The 15582-nt window shown below is 39.5% G+C and overlaps 2 protein-coding genes across 2 annotated transcripts in view; one reads left to right on the forward strand and one right to left on the reverse strand.

Moving 5' to 3' along the window:
* Positions 1 to 343: 343 nt before the first annotated feature.
* On the reverse strand, positions 344 to 13715 carry ERLEC1 (endoplasmic reticulum lectin 1). Its single transcript, XM_082757599.1, has 14 exons — positions 13498 to 13715; positions 13191 to 13295; positions 12580 to 12660; positions 11590 to 11667; positions 11382 to 11445; positions 9423 to 9463; positions 6779 to 7002; positions 4291 to 4420; positions 3699 to 3860; positions 2532 to 2591; positions 2107 to 2231; positions 1666 to 1743; positions 1388 to 1463; positions 344 to 664 (listed from the first exon to the last, which is right to left on the reverse strand). The coding sequence occupies exons 1-14, from the start codon at positions 13639 to 13641 to the stop codon at positions 593 to 595; spliced, it is 1440 nt and encodes a 479-aa protein (XP_082613725.1). The 5' UTR covers positions 13642 to 13715; the 3' UTR covers positions 344 to 592.
* The window catches only part of ASB3 (ankyrin repeat and SOCS box containing 3), a 30869-nt gene continuing 28945 nt past the window's right edge, over positions 13659 to 15582 (forward strand). The window contains exon 1 of the mRNA XM_082757595.1: positions 13659 to 13754. The gene's annotated coding sequence lies outside the window, so the exon portion shown is untranslated. The remainder of the gene's footprint in view (positions 13755 to 15582) is intronic.

The following is a 15582-nucleotide window of genomic DNA, read 5'->3' on the forward strand; positions in this document are numbered from 1 at the left end:
TTAGTACCTATTTAAAAACAAAACAAAAAACAGGTCTTGGAGAGCAGCCCAGGCTGAGAGAAGAAGTAACAGCTGAATAGGTACAAGATAAGTTAAGAAAAGACTGTGATATTAATACAGTTCCAAGCAGTCAAACTGAGGCAATTTGTGTTTGGACAAATTAAGTAATTGCATTAGAACAATTACTTTTGTTCTAGTGGCTGCTGAAGGCTCCTGAGCAAGAAGTATTGCTTTCCCTTTTCCCTTCTGTTGGCAGTTGAGTTTCGTACATGAAGCTGGACCTTGTCTGTTTTGCCTTTTTTAAGTCGATAATTTTTACCTCGATGATCGTTGCAGAATACCTCATACACAAGTCATACAGGAAGTGCAAGACAAAATTTTAATCATTAAAAGTTTATCGATAACCTCTTATATACACATAGTTATACACAAAGTGGTTCATGAGTCCCTCATCTTAGAGAATTCTGCTGGTGAGGTTGGTTGGCTGAAAACTTCTCTCTGTCTTGGTCATCTCACGGATATGATGTTAGTGTGGAAAAAGCCAGTTGGGTTGTTGATGGGTATGGCTTCCTTCATGGACTTATATTGTTCTTTAGCTGGGCACTGAAAGGAGCCCGTGTTCATCAGCTGTATCCAAAATTTTACAGATGACTGGAGACTCCACCTTGAACATAGAGACCAAAATATTAACAACTACAAAATCATTAATAAACTCTTACAGGAAACTGCAATGGAGATCACAAGATTATTTACAATAGCATGCAAGAGGCTTGAGCATCACTTTGTAAAACTTGGTATATGCTTTTTACTTTTGTGTATGATATCTATGGTATATTAACAATGTAATTATTAATAATAAATCCTTATTTCCCTAGGCAAATGCAATTGAACAGAAAGCAATACTTGTTCAGCAGTTGTGTGTTTGGGCTAAGGTACGTTACAAGAATCTTTCTTTTGTGAAGAGTCAGTGGAAGGAAGGGACTATTTTAAACTTGAGGAAATGGATGGGAGATGTCATAGATGTAAGGTGCACAGAGGTGACTAGACAGAACAGCAGCTCGCTAAGGTTAGTAAGAACACTTAAAAGATGTTAGTATTCTTCAGTGCATTTTAAAAATCCTGCTGTAGCTTTCTCTATGGTCTCCTGTCTGTGTTCCCCTGTCTGGGGTAGACTTGCATTGCTAGCCCTGCCTGAGATGGTAAGTGTAAAACCTTTCACTTCAGTAGCAAAATCTCTTTATCAAATTAAAAAAAATAATACTTGTACTCTATGACTAATGCAAGCAACCACACTACACACACTTTCCATAAAGTGGAACGTGGACTTTGAGACATCCTCCACTAAGTGACACCTGATCTTATGAAATTCAAGTATGTGTTTACATACCCCAAGGATGTATTGGCAAGAATGAGGCTCTAACATATATATGGTTACAGCATGAGGTGAATCAGACTCTTTACATCTGAAAGAGAAATTTTGCAATGTTTAGCATGTAGTAAGCACAAAAATGAAATATATATTTCCTTACTATCTATATAATTTTTACTAAGTCCAGCTAATGGACATAGCTTTCTGAGCTTCATGAAAGACAGAGAGAGGCTTTCCCCTCTGGCATAGGAAGCAGAAACACGATACATCAGTTTACTAAAAAAAAGTTAACTTACTTCAATTTCACAGTCACCTGCCTTGGCTTCTCGGTTAAGTCGCAAACATCTCCATTTCCATAGAAATGAGACACCATCCTGCCCAGAAGTTTGGAATGAAGAAGTTTGGAAATAGTGAACAGAATTCTTAAGCACAGAGCTAACTTATGTAATAGCATATCTTGTCATTCCTCAAATATTTAACTCCAATATACAAAACAAACAAGGAAGATGCTGTAAATCAGTTATTACAGAAACAAATAATTGTTTAGTAAAGTCTTTTCCTCTGCATCATACCCAAAATCTTGCATGTTGCCTAGGGGAAAAATCCATACAACCTCCTCAAAACAGTTTATTATATAACTGAATATTCATACATAGCAGAACTGGGCCCTGGCACTTGTCTTTCTCTATCACAAGTATGAGACTAACTCAGGAACTCATAAGCAGAGATAACCATACCTAACCGTCTGTGTGCCGTCTTCTTTAAGATAGTAGGTTCTGGCAGCATTCTTTTTGGACCATTCAATGTGTTCCTCCTTGTTCCAGGTACCCACAACCACAGAAGTCTTGCCACTTTCCTTGTCCTAAAAGGAAGAAAGACTGAGCTGATAATTGTGTTTTAATGACAGAATAACATTTCCTCAAAAACCCACATAAGTTCAGCTTTGATTATTCTTGTGCTCTATCTGACATGGTACCTACATTCCCCTGTGTAAACTCTTGAGCAGCACACTGAGGATTTATTTTCTGAAATGCATCTTCTTAAGCCCAAGATGTAGATTAGCCAAGAAAATGCTGCTTTTCAAGCCAAACACAGATTCTTTAACCTCCCCACTGCCAGCCACAGCCAGCGTTTGGCAGAACATAAAACTACTTAAACGTACCTCATGATACTGATGAACATATTTGCCATAGCAGAATTCATACTTCCACCAACCAACGCCCTAGGGACAGGTAGAATCTTAGCATTAAAATGAAACAAAATCCCCAAAACAACCACTCCCATTTCCCTCCTGACCCTAAATAACTGATTATTTTAGCTGTAAAACTCCAACTTTTATTCAGATATGCTGATTTGTGATTTGCTTTGAGAGGGAATCTCTCATTAGACTAATTGGCATAGGCAAGGGATGGAATAGATGACTTTAAGCAAAGAGGACCTTGTTGTTATGTCAACTCGTAGAAGAGCCATATAAGGACTAAGTTCTTTAAACTACTTGTATCTCCTCTATTCATCTTTTTTAAGAAATATTTTACTCTTTTAAAGACAGTGAAAAGTGAAAACTTCAGATGCCTCTTCGCTGCTGGCTCATCTTTCAGTAAGCTGTATCTTTTTTTTTTCCTTTCTCACTACCAAAACTAACACTGAACAATTCTCATGATCTACTTTCGTTTTTCACTGTCCAACTAAGTTTATTTTCAACAGAAAAAATAAAGATACCTTTCTAGCATAGACCTAGGTATATAAGCCTTCCCTCTATTAACAAAAGCCAATTATTATGTGCATAAGAATGCTGTTAAAACATTAATATGACATGGCTCGTGTAATAAATGTACCAGTGTTTTATTCATATAATAGAAGTGTACTATTGCTTCAACTTTGCATTTTACCCAGCACAGACAAGGAAAAGTCATTTAATGAGGACCTATTTAAATATTTGAAAGTCAGGGGAAATATCATTCAGGAACATTAAGCTCCAACTTCCTACCCTCCAGACCCGAGTTAAGATTATAGATTTACGCCCAAACTAATATGCCTATGGAAGCATATAAAGAGTATCCAAGGCAAAGACTGGACAAAAGTAGGTCTTGAATACAGATCAAAAGAATATTTTCAGTTAAGGTTGAGCTAGTTACTAGTAATTCTTTTTTTTTTTTTTTTTTAAACCAGAAAATACCTCTTTTGTTATGAGGAAACAAAGTAGTCCCCCTTTTGGCTGAAATACTAACTTCAACTGTCAGCATTCATGGAAAAAATGAAAAACCCACCACCATATTGTACATGCAATTAAGGAGCTGCTATTTGATTGTATGCAGTCTTAATTTCTTACCCCATGGAAACAGTAAGAACCACTAAGAAACTCCTTTATAAGTTGGTCATCAGTCAATTTGGAGATGTGGGTTGTTCCCACAGTTAATAGTTGATGGCTGCCGACAGCAACAGGCTTATGAATGGAAGAAAATTTCTCTTCTTTTGTTGAATGCATTTCTTCCTGAAATTAAAGTATACAAAAATATATTAATTATATTTCATATGCCCCTTTCAAAATCTTATAAACTATAGGAAGTTACTTAATACTAAATGAGGCAGGCTGTGCAAAGAAGTATGAAAGCATGCAGTCACCACTTTCACTGTGCCTTAGACACAGCTAAACAAAAGACTGAGTCAGAAACTTAGCAACTTTCCAAACTGTAGGCTAAGAAGGCTACAGAAGTTTTCTACTGGTAGCCCAAATGTAATTGATATGTTTTCTTTCCAAACAAAGTAAGTTACATGCAATTTCAACAAACTTAAAGACCATCTGAAAGACTGACGTGGTCTTACAAAGTTGGGTAAACGCATGTATTCCACTGAACTGCAAGTTATATGTACTGTAACACGGAAAACAAGTACTTTTCTATTTCAAATTAAAGAAATTCTACCTCCTTAACCCTTCTGAAAGGCATCTTCATCATTTCTTGCTGTTTTTCCAGCTGTTCCAGATTATGAGGTTTAAGTGGGGATCCTGGCAGGGACTGGCAAAAAATGTCATTCACAGGGGAAGCCCTGAACCTGTGCAAACAAGTTATGGATATATCACTTATCATGCTTTAAAGACAAGACATACTTTTTGATTGCTAAAAATTTTTTGACTGAGTTTAGCTTGAGCTATCTTACTTGCAAGAGCACCATCTCATTCAAAGCTACAATGTCCGTGCAGCTGATGTAAATAAGCATAGCCCAGTGCAGACTCACTACCACCACTGCCAGACAGCTGGCAGCACAATCTAATCACTCTTCTTCAAAAGGAAAACAAAACAAAACAAAAACAGTTATTAAAAAGGAAACTGCATTGTACATGTACCGTGAATGTAATGTCAAGACTCCAAAAAGGCCTCTCAGAAGTTAGAAAACCTCAATGATTAAAATTGATAGATGCAGTTCCTGTATACTTAAAATAACACATTCCTGTACTGTGATGTGTTTGGCTTTTCCCACTGCACATATATCATTATTCCTCTATCACTCTCTTCATTAGTTATGTCTGCAAAAAGCAAATGAAGGCCTCATTAAAACACCAAAAAAACTTTAACAGATTATTAAGGCAAATATCAAACTGAAAATCGTACTGACAAATGATGTATTTGTACAGTTTTTGTTTCTCATCTCATTGAAAAGGTGCTCTTTAGAGAAAGCTTGTTTACAAAACAAACATGCAGGTGATGCTTCAGAAGCAAGGTGGCATTCTGTCATGTCCTCCTTTGAAAAGTCTGTAAGACACAGCAGTAGCTCTATGACAATTGTCCCTGTAGTTGAAAGAATCTAAACGCATTTCCTAAATAGTCACTACACTCCAGATTAAATAAGTTCCATACCAAAGAAGCCTGTTTTCATCTGAATTTTATTTAAAAAGCATAACACTGACAGTTACAGTAATCTTTCTACTCAATCTTCCTTCCTGACCCCGATTTCAACCAATTTAAAAGAAAAAAAAGTCAAACTGTAACCAAATAAGAATGCCAACTAGAACTAATGGATGTGCTTTTGCTAAGTTAATGCAACTGCATTTTTGGGTAAGCTACTAAAGGGACGGTGTGTGAAGTACTGCTAAGTGCTGTTTCAGGGAACACAACAGGAAAAGTGCACTTAAAATGATGTTGGTTTGTCTGTTCTTACCTCTGCTGACGCTGAGCAGCATTTCGAGCTGACCATCTCTACCCATCTTTATTTACTAAGATGTAAGCGTGAGAATAAAAATCTTGTATGTTTATTTTTTAAGTATTTATTGCCAGTGGCCAGTAAGTCTTCCATGCTTTCAGTTTGGGAGGGAATAGTGGCTCAAAGTTTCATTCTTATCCCATGAAAAAAACAATTTGCCTTGCACTTTCTATTCTTCTGCTGATACAGAGGTTTATAAGACACGTAACACATAGCATACAAACAACAGATAAGCACAACAGATAATACTGTGTTATCTGTTGCACTTAACAGATCCAACCACCTGATAAAATTGCTGATTGGGACTAAATATATAATACTTCATATATATAACACATCACTTATTTACCCTAAATGGGAAGCATGTATAAAATGCACAGTCAAGGATTTTATCCTTTAGACTTTGTTGCCTATTTCAGAACAGCAATTAAATACTTGCTTGTTCTGATGTCCGTGTGTATGGGAAATAGAACTCCTGTCAATTATTTTCCCCTTTCATTTTTACGTCATGTACATAGCAATTCTACTTACAACCTTTGAAAGGTCAAAGCTATTAAAACTACAGATATCCTCTAGATGCATGTTACAATTCAGAGAGGGGAGAAAAAAAGAATCCTAAACTTGATTTTTGGACAAATAAACCTGCAACTGTGAACTCTTCAGATGAAAATGACATACAGCTAGTGGTAAGGCAGTAAACCAAGGCAAGGACAAATAAAAGCTTCCTAAGTTTTGAGTACTGCTAAGATAAATGTTAGTAAGGTTATGGCTGAAGACCATACTTTTGTTTTTTGAAATTAAATAGAGTAGTTGAAGTCTATACAAACATGAATGGTGCATGCCATTTACAGTATCTAAATCTCTCTCTTCTAAGAGAAGAGACTGAGTGTTTTTAGTCTGCCCACAGCCTTCAGGGCCTGGTTTGCATTCCTCTGGAATGACAGAGCCAGAAGCTTACCAGTTGGAAATAAAATACTTCCCATCTGCTTCTCATACAGGATCAACCAGCAGAGACTTACAAAGTGCAAATACTGTGCAACTTAAGATGAAAACTCTTTAAGACTATGCAAAACTGCATTTGCCAAAATAAGTACATGAGTATCACAGTTCTGTACCAGAAACCACAGCTGAATATAAGACTTATATAAGCACATGCACAGAAGCTAATGAAAATTCGGAGCGATAATGTTAGCCAAAATTTGGGTACCATACCTATATTTAGGATGGTTGCATAACAGAGGTGTCAATATAACCACTTCATATTCACAAGTCGTAACTTCTGCTACTGAAAGAATCTCATGCTTAGCTTCTGGATGACAGATGTACATCACTGTACTTGATCTGGGTAGGTTTTGTCTCAAGCTACAAGGTGTGCCGTTTCCCATTTCTACAGGATAGTACGGGGTCATCTGCCCTTCTATATTTTTTGTAGGTATCTAGGTGAAAGAAAGTAAAAGTTAAGGATCACAGTAAAACTCCTTTGACTCTTATGAAACAGAAAACACTATAGCATTGTGCAGAGCCAGCACTACTGGATTGAAACCAGCCCCTGTGTACTGACTCGGTGTTGCTGCAACATCCAAACACATTCTGGTTTATTATCTCCAGCTCAGCACTGCACAGATGCACCAAGCCACGTGAGGTCTGACTAGAAACACGACTGCAAAAGCAGCTGGTTTCTCTGCACAGGTTGCTTGATGGTGCAGTTCTAAGAAAGCCCGCCAGCTGGGTGCAATGTTTTGAAAGAGCACCAAGCCAGCTGTGTTCATCCTGTAATCTAGGAGCCAAGGAGCTGTGAGTAGCTCTGCCAGGCTCAGTTCAGGTCTGGCCAGGCATGTTACCTTCAGTTCAGTGTCAGGCCATGAATAATCCCCAATGGCCCCTTGCAAAGTCATCCAGGCATCTGCCCTTATCATACCCAGCCCAGGTGTCTCCTTGTACAGAGTATCTCACACCATCTGGTATCACAGCTAACAGAAAGTTAACAATATATACTAAGTAAATCATGCTTCATAAAATTTGAAATGGTGGTGTAAAATACATTACTTCAAAATGCATTTTGAAGTAAAGGTACTTTACAAAGCCCAAATAAAAACTTTAAACCTACTTTCCTTCATTTTCTACACCCTAGGTAAATTCTCTTCAGACTTGTTCCTTCATGTTTTGTCCAACTTTCCTTTCAGGAAACTAATTCCCCAAACTGCTACAAGTCCCTCTTCTGGCTCCTATCTTCAAAGCAGCTAACGTTCCTGGGTACCAAAAGGTCTGTTTGTGCAAAAGCCATGTTGGAACACACAAACAAGACCACTTTCGATCTGTTGTTGCTTGAGCTAGTAAATTTTTTCAGTCAGGCTTGGTGTTAAAAGGTGGTGGTGCCTTCTGTGCTCAAGCCAAAACCCAGGGGAGCTGGGACCCTCGTACCTCTCACCTACTGCAGAGTTCTCAAACCAAGCTACCCTGTCACACAGGCCATGGACTCTTTTTTTTTTTCCTGACAACTGTTCCATCATGAATGAAGTGATGAGACATTTGTGAGTTACAAGAATGAATGTGGCAGTAGCGTAATTGCTTGGGTACTCCTTAGCTTCCAGTCACATATCCACTCTATATCCAAATATTCAGTGGTCAAAGGTGGCAAGCAAAGATATATTCCATTGGCTCACAAAAGGGGTACCAATATCTTTCCTTCCTATTTTCCTGAAGGAAAGAACTTACTCTTCCTTAAATATTGAAAAATTACACCTAGGCATTTCATTACTTACTCAAGAAACCTAACTGGAGAGAGCTGCTGTTTGTATGCAAATCCTATTGAGCCGTCTGTCAGTTGAAATAAATCTCTAGCCTCAGCAGGTTTTTGGTTACTTTAAGCAGCACCCACCCAGCTGTGTTATGTATCCTTTCCCTTTCCTGACTACAGATTCCAATCAAGTTGCAAACCTAAATTATTTGTCAACTGAAATCAAGTCAGCGTACATACATCATAAATATTAGTTAAAAAAAAAAAAAAAAAAGTCTGCAGAAATATTTAGCAACTTCTGAAGTAATAAATAAAAATTATTCAATTTCCAAGAGCCACAGCCATCAGAACAGGCACATTCTGACTTGAGTCTGCTTCCCTAACTACCTGCAAAATGCTGATCAGGCATGTCTATCTTCTGAGATCTACTGCATGAGAGATATCACTCTGCTATTTAGATCAGTATTACAAAGAACATGCAGATGAAAGTTTGACTTCAGAATTAAAATGGTAACTGGAAATAAGATAGGTGCATGTTTATCTGCAGGCCAAATTTGCTATTGCTAATCCCAAACACTAGTGTGCTTCACGTATTTACACTGTTTTGCTACCAAGTCAGTAACTCAGAATTGCGCTTTGGGACCTTAATAATAGAAAAGTTCTCTAATGGAAAACAGAAGCACAGAGTTTTACAGTATGGGTCATCAAGTCAGGTGAGAAATCTTTGGATTTGGTGCTGTACAGTTCTGTTAAGCATTTCTAACCCAAAGTTTATGAAACAGAATAGGGATTTCTGATGCAGCTAGAAAAATAACTGTTGCTAGAACTTAATGTGACTTTATGGATATCTGTATTGTTTTCATAGAGAAAGAATACATAGTTTATATCTCATATAAGTTTATGATTGGCATACCTTTAAATAAACAGGAGGGTAAGAAATTTACTAACTAGACTAAGTAAGCTTTTAGCGGTGTATCTAATAATCTAAAGTGAAAAGAGTGCTGCTTGGGAACAGTTTAATTTTTTGATATTCATTTTGTTAGGGAACTTATAATCTCATCATATAGAAATTGCCTCCACTGTTGACGGCAAAAGTTAAAATAGATGTTTTTCACTTGCCTCTTTTGCACTTTCTTTTGGATTTTCCTTCTCTTCTTGATCTAGGGAATAATTAAGAATGAGGTAAGCATAAAGTCTGTGAACTCGAAATAAAGTGAAATTATACACAGAGAAGTTTGTTTTGTGTATTTGCTTGTACTTTGTGTATAAGCTGTCAAGAGTCAATTTTAACAACTTGCAGGTGCAAAAGAGGAAAGAAAGGAAATAAACGGTGATCTGGGGTCCAGAGCAAACAGAACAAAATATGAGTAAGCATCATCTTAATACAATTTTGAGTTTATGTGACAGGTCAAATCCAGCTCTAGCACCACAGGAATACCATGGAGGCCAAAATAACAAGCCACTGTTGCTGTTCTTCTAGGGATAGCTGACTATTCTCTTCAAAGTGAGTGAATTACAGACTGAGACAGTACACAGCAAGGACTTCAGCCCACCCATCAGCCGGCCTCAGAGGGTGCACTAGGCGTAAGATGAAGCTAGGCCAGACTGCACACTATGCTCATGATCATGAGAGCAAGCATCATAACAGAGTAGGGGTTACAAGTCGTCACAGGTTAAAGCTGTCTTTAGCGTTCTGAATTGTTTCAGGAGACGGTCTGGACTCCATTCAGAATTAGATGAGCAAAAGGCAACTCTACTTTGCTGTCACCCATTCAGCTATTCCAAGTTTACTGTATCACACTTGTGGATTTAGCTCACAATGGTTTGAAACACCATCTATTTCCATCTATTTCTTTTTTATTTATTTATTTATTTTTTAAGAGAAGTATTGTGAATTGCTGTAGAGGAAACATAGAATAAAATCTGCCATTGAAGCAGAGAGCACAGAGAGTGAACATACTAAAAGACTGATAACTTGACAAAGTTATCATCACATGCAACTTCTCAGAATAATAGCCCACAACAATTCATATACATCACATACAGCAGCTTTTAGGGAGAAATAGGCATCTCTGCACAGGATTAATGACAACACAAGCAAACACCCTAACTTACTAATAAGAGGAGCCAAACAATGCAGTTTCTGAGTCAAGTTTCTTTTTAGGACTAAGATATCTAACTGAAGGTTGTAAACAGGAATTCAGAGAAATAAGGTTAATAGCTCTAAATCCCCTTCAAGATCAAGGCACTCAAGTGAATCACATTTAGGAGGAAAAATGGTGGTGCCTTTTATGTACTAGCTTAGAATTAAAAAAAAACAGGTAAATTACTGTTTTCTACTGTTTCCATCAATTCTGATGAATGAACACAGTCTGTGGATTTTGAGAGTTCTCTGAACCAATATACTGCCTACATAAGGGAAGCAGGTAACAGCAGGTGTGAACACGGAACTTCCAGTATCTACAAAAATTTATGTGGAAAAATGCAAGTATTCAGAAAATTATTCAGTTTGAATCTGGGGCTCAGCTACCTAATTTCCACTGAAGTCACACTTTTTGCACTTCAGTATTTCTGAAGGTCTGTGCCAGAAACCCTAAAAAACATTCTGCAACAATTCCAAGGATCAAATCTACCTGCAAAGACTATAGATGTGTGGGTTTGCATACCACATTCTACTACAAAATAGCAGAGCCCAAGATGTGCTACACACTTTGGCTGCTGTTTCCATCTTGAAACACACTCCTCCCCACCCAAAAAAAAAAAAAAAGAGTGGCAGTAGATTACATTATCAAACAGACTCATCTGGCATATATTGCTTCAATATTGCTACTATGCTTTTTTTTCCCCTGATCCTAATTAATCATTGTAAATTAATCTAATTAACTAAACATCACAGTGAAACTGACAGGATGAATAAATGTAAAGTGCTGAAAGAAATTACTTTAAAACTACATTTTGTAAAACATTAACTAACAGAGTTGTACTCTTCTATTGGGAACTGGTTTTCTACAGCGTATTTCTTCAAAGAGTAATGGTTAAAACCAAAAGAACGCATTAGCAAAATAATGTAAGACAAACCTGGTTCTGATAATGGGTTCTTCATCATCATATTCCCAAGATAGTATTCTTGGATGTTTATTTTCTACAATCAAAAGAGGTTAAAAAAAATCTGTTACTATTTTCCCATACTTTTTCAAGCACACAGGTTTTCAACTCTTCTGGAGGAGTTATGCACACACATGCCACTGAAAATGCGGCTGAGACTTTCAAATTGCAAGAAACCTACCTGTCCTGTCTCCTTCTCCTCATGGTATTGACGGATGTGTTTTCCATGGCAGACCTCGTAAGTCCAATAAGACTCAATCTTAAAAATAATAACAATTTTCTGTTTAGATAAGTTACCCCCGAAAACATTTTCCCCCTAATTTTTGGCTTTTACAGCAAATGCAGCCAAAGCAAGTGGATAAAAGCACCTTCAAAAACAGTAGCACAGTGAATGGTCTCAGTGTTCCCTCAGTGTTTTGATGAGATTCCAAATAAACACAACAGGCAAACTTTCTTAACTTTTACACAGATAAATAATAATAATAAAAAATAATAATAATAATAATAGATATGCAGACTGAATTTAGTCTAAAACCACTGGGACTAAGCTGAAGTGACTGAGCACTGACTGTTTTTGGCAACTGCTGTAGATACAGGCTGTTTACTAATGGGGCTTGACCCACTCTCTCTTCCTCAAGAACTTGCATAAGACCTTGAGTAGGTATAACATTTGTGTAGGTATTATTATAACATTGTGTACGTATAACATTTGTTTTTTTTTGCTCTCTCGGTTTCTCAGTACCAGCTTGTTTGCTATTTGGTTTGTTTTTGTAAGGCACGAGCCTTGGAATTGTGATGACAGCTGATGAAAAATGGAAAAACTTCCAGGGTATCTAGAAGTATGTTTGTTTTGGTGTTTTAACAATTTCTGAGAAATGCTGCTCATTAGACTGCCACATATTACAGCTTGACTCCTGGAAGTAAGCATTTAAAATCCACATTTTTAAATTGGTATCATAACAACCCAGTTTATTTGCATACTGAGATCTTCTACTATATGGAATTTTATCAGTAATATAGATTAAATCAAAGTTACAGAAAACTTATTTTGGTCTGAATTAGTACATAAAGTTTGAGATATATTTATCCAGGTTATTACGCTAAGTCTTAAAATGGACTGAATGAAAATCTTTTGATTAGCATGCAAATTACCAACGCAGAAGTGACATACTCTATAAGAACAGCTACTTTGCTTAAAAAGAGGCTCCAACAATTCTCCTGGAGTAGGACCTTTGTAGTCCTTTTCTTCTTCCTACAAAGGAAGGATATTTCATTACATTAAAATTGGAAGAAGTTTGGTTAGTTAATATTCATCTATTAGTTTTTCAAAAGAAGCCTTACTGCAGAATTAAAAGATACAAGAGCTCATTAACTCTGGCCCTGAAGGAGCTGTGTTGTGATCAGAGAAGGTAATTTAGTTAGACAATAAGGGACAAGTAGAAGTCACAAAACAGTCAAAGCAGAAGAGTTTTGTGGCTTTAAAAAACACACACGTTGCAAAAGAGTAGCAGCTCCCAGCTTACTCTGTCACCAATGGCAGCTTGGGTTACGAATAGGAAAACAGCATCAACAATCCTTTTGTGGAAGTCTACTTCTTCATATTTTTTACTCTATAAACGTGCATGCTATTGAAGAGGTAAAGTTCTTCACCCGGAAAGGTTTGTCACCTGAGGTGAAGTCCTTGTTACTCTCCATCACATAAGGATGGGGGCTTTATCAAGACAGATGGTGCCAAGACTTGCCTACAGTTTATGATCACAAACAAGACACGGCTGAATTTACCTCATTGCCGCTGGCTATCAGTGGAAGGATGCATTTGTATTTCTCTTTATCCACGGTGGTCATGATGATGTAGTTATCCTCTTTGTACAGGACACCAGTTGTAGGCTTAAAACAAACAAACACACACACAAATAACCCGTGAACCAGTCAGGCTTTTAAAGCGCTCCCAGTCAGTGAGCAGCACGGCTGACCGGGGAGGGGGCCCGGGACACCCCGCGAGGCAGAGGAGGGGCTGGGGGCTCCCAGGGGGGCTCTGCTCGCCCCTCGCCCCCCCCCGCAGCCCGTCCCGCCCCCTCAGCGCACCCACCAGGCTGAACTCGGTGCCGGGCCAGTTCACCCTGAAGGGCACGTCGTCGCTCAGGTGCGGGAGGGCGCGGCCGCCCCCCGCCGCCACCGCCACCGCTGCCGCCAGGAGGCCGCAGAGCAGCGCCCGGGGCCGGCAGCCCCTCATGGCCGCCCGGCGGCTCGGGGGGACCGCGGGCAGCCACAGGGCCCCGCCGCCACGTCTGCTTCCGCCGGCTGCGGGGCGGGGCGGCCCCGCACCGACATCCGGGGCGGGCGGCGGTAAGTGCCGAGGCTGGGCCCGGGGCTGGGGCTGGGGGGCTCCTTGTCCTGCTGTTACCTGACGGGGAGGTGCAAGGAGCTGTGGCTGGCTCGCCCTCACCCCGCTGTGCCGTGGGGCTGTGGCGAAGCCCTGGCTTCTGCCCCTCCGCGCTGCTGTGCGCTGGTGCGCAGCCGGCTGCAAAAAGCTGAGGTTTCAGGGGGTGCCGCGGTTAATCCGGGTGTCTCGTACTGCGGGCTGCTGGCAAAGCCTGCCTCCTTGTAGCCGTCCTGCCCGAGCAGCGGGCGCCTTGCTGGGACGAGCTGCTGCCTGCAGCGAGGCCTAACAAGGGCCCTGTCCTGTCTGTCGGGACAGCAAACCCAGCACCGCTGTGTGAGCGTGCTGCCACGGGCAGAGCGAGCCCAGAAGTTTAATATATAATCGTTTTTTTGTAAGGGGTTATAATTGGGTCAGGAATGGCTACAAGTTACTTTTCATTTAAGATTTCCATCTCCATTGCAGGGACGTGGACCAGATACACTTTATTTTCCACCTCAAGTACCTGATAGTTTCACCCACATACCCAATTTTACTATAGTAGGAATTTACTCAAGCGTTGATTCATATCCCAGAAGGTGTAAAAGCCTTCAGCATGCTCAACAAGACCCTCCTGGGCATCCAGCACAGCTTGGCGAAGCTTTTACATGGAGCAATGCGTGTGCCTTGCCAGAGCGGCATCACTGATGTTCACCCTGCCTTACAAAGTGCACAGCGGGCTCAACTCTGTTAGGTTTTCCTGTTTGTTTGTTTTCCCAGATTTTTAGAGTAATACCAGCACAACTTCTATGGTGTAGAGTAGACCTGGAAGGCACAAAGAAATAAGGAACACAAATTTGTGTTCAAGTAAATATAAGGGGGGGGTGAGAGAGCGGTTGTGGTGGAGCTCGGCTGCCCACCCGAGTAAAACCACCACACCTTTTATCTTCAATTAAGAACAAACTGTAAGTTGAGAAATGGCTGGACTGAAATGGAGACTTGAGGAGGAGAAATGTGGGGCAATTTCCTGTCTGCTTTGCGATCGGGATGTAGTATGAGGGTAATGGGAATGTTTTGGCAGTGTATAGCGATTCTTAATAAACTCAAACTAGCAGGATGGGGGCTGAAATCTTTAATGAGAGAAGTAAACTAGTATGTGGCTGGTGCTAGGAGTGTGAAGGCAAAGGAAGGAAATGATGCCAGCAAAAATCTCTGGCAGTGGAGAAAGCTAACTGGATGGTGTGTGGTCAGTTCAGGTGGATTGGTTTCAGATGGTTTGTTCCAGGAATTTCTTCATGTTTGCCAGCAGCTTGATGTATGTATGTACATCCGTGTTTACACAGCAAAACAAGCTGAGTTTGTTTACACAGCTTAAATAAATGGTTTGTATGCCCTTGGTTGATTTTTGTCCTGATTAGAAGAACAATTTCCAGATGGAAATAATATAGGTAAAGTAGCTCAAATCTTTACTGAACAGCTGTCACAGGCCTAGTCAATACTTCTGAGCTTTGCTAACGTATTTTTGTTTGATTGATTAAGGCTGTATTTTTTTTTTTTTCCTGTTAAACATGTGCCAGAGCTGTGCTGGGAAAAGAACTCTTCTTCCAGTTTAAGTATATGTACAACAAGAGCACAATGCCAGGAGGGAAGACCTAAGCTGCAAAAGACTAGACAGATGCAGGCAAGGCTCTGAGATGAGAGAGGGCAACAACTGAATGGAAGTTCCTTGAACAAAGCCGTGGAGGAGCAAGGAAATGACCTTAGTATAAGAATCCTGAGGGAATGCGAAGTTAGAATAATTAGAGCTGTACTGTG

The sequence above is a fragment of the Aythya marila genome (genome assembly GCF_965140915.1).
Source record: "Aythya marila genome assembly, chromosome: 3".
NCBI lineage: Eukaryota > Metazoa > Chordata > Aves > Anseriformes > Anatidae > Aythya > Aythya marila.

Bases quoted from the DNA above. Each gene is read 5' to 3' on its own strand.
- ERLEC1 (XM_082757599.1), bottom strand. From the start codon at position 13,641: ATGAGGGGCTGCCGGCCCCGGGCGCTGCTCTGCGGCCTCCTGGCGGCA. The intron at 12,661-13,190 runs GTAAATTCAGCC...CTTCCTTTGTAG, and splicing joins TGATAGCCAGCGGCAATGAG to GAAGAAGAAAAGGACTACAA. The intron at 4,421-6,778 runs GTATGGTACCCA...TTGTTTGCACAG, and splicing joins TGCAACCATCCTAAATATAG to GTTCAGGGCTTCCCCTGTGA.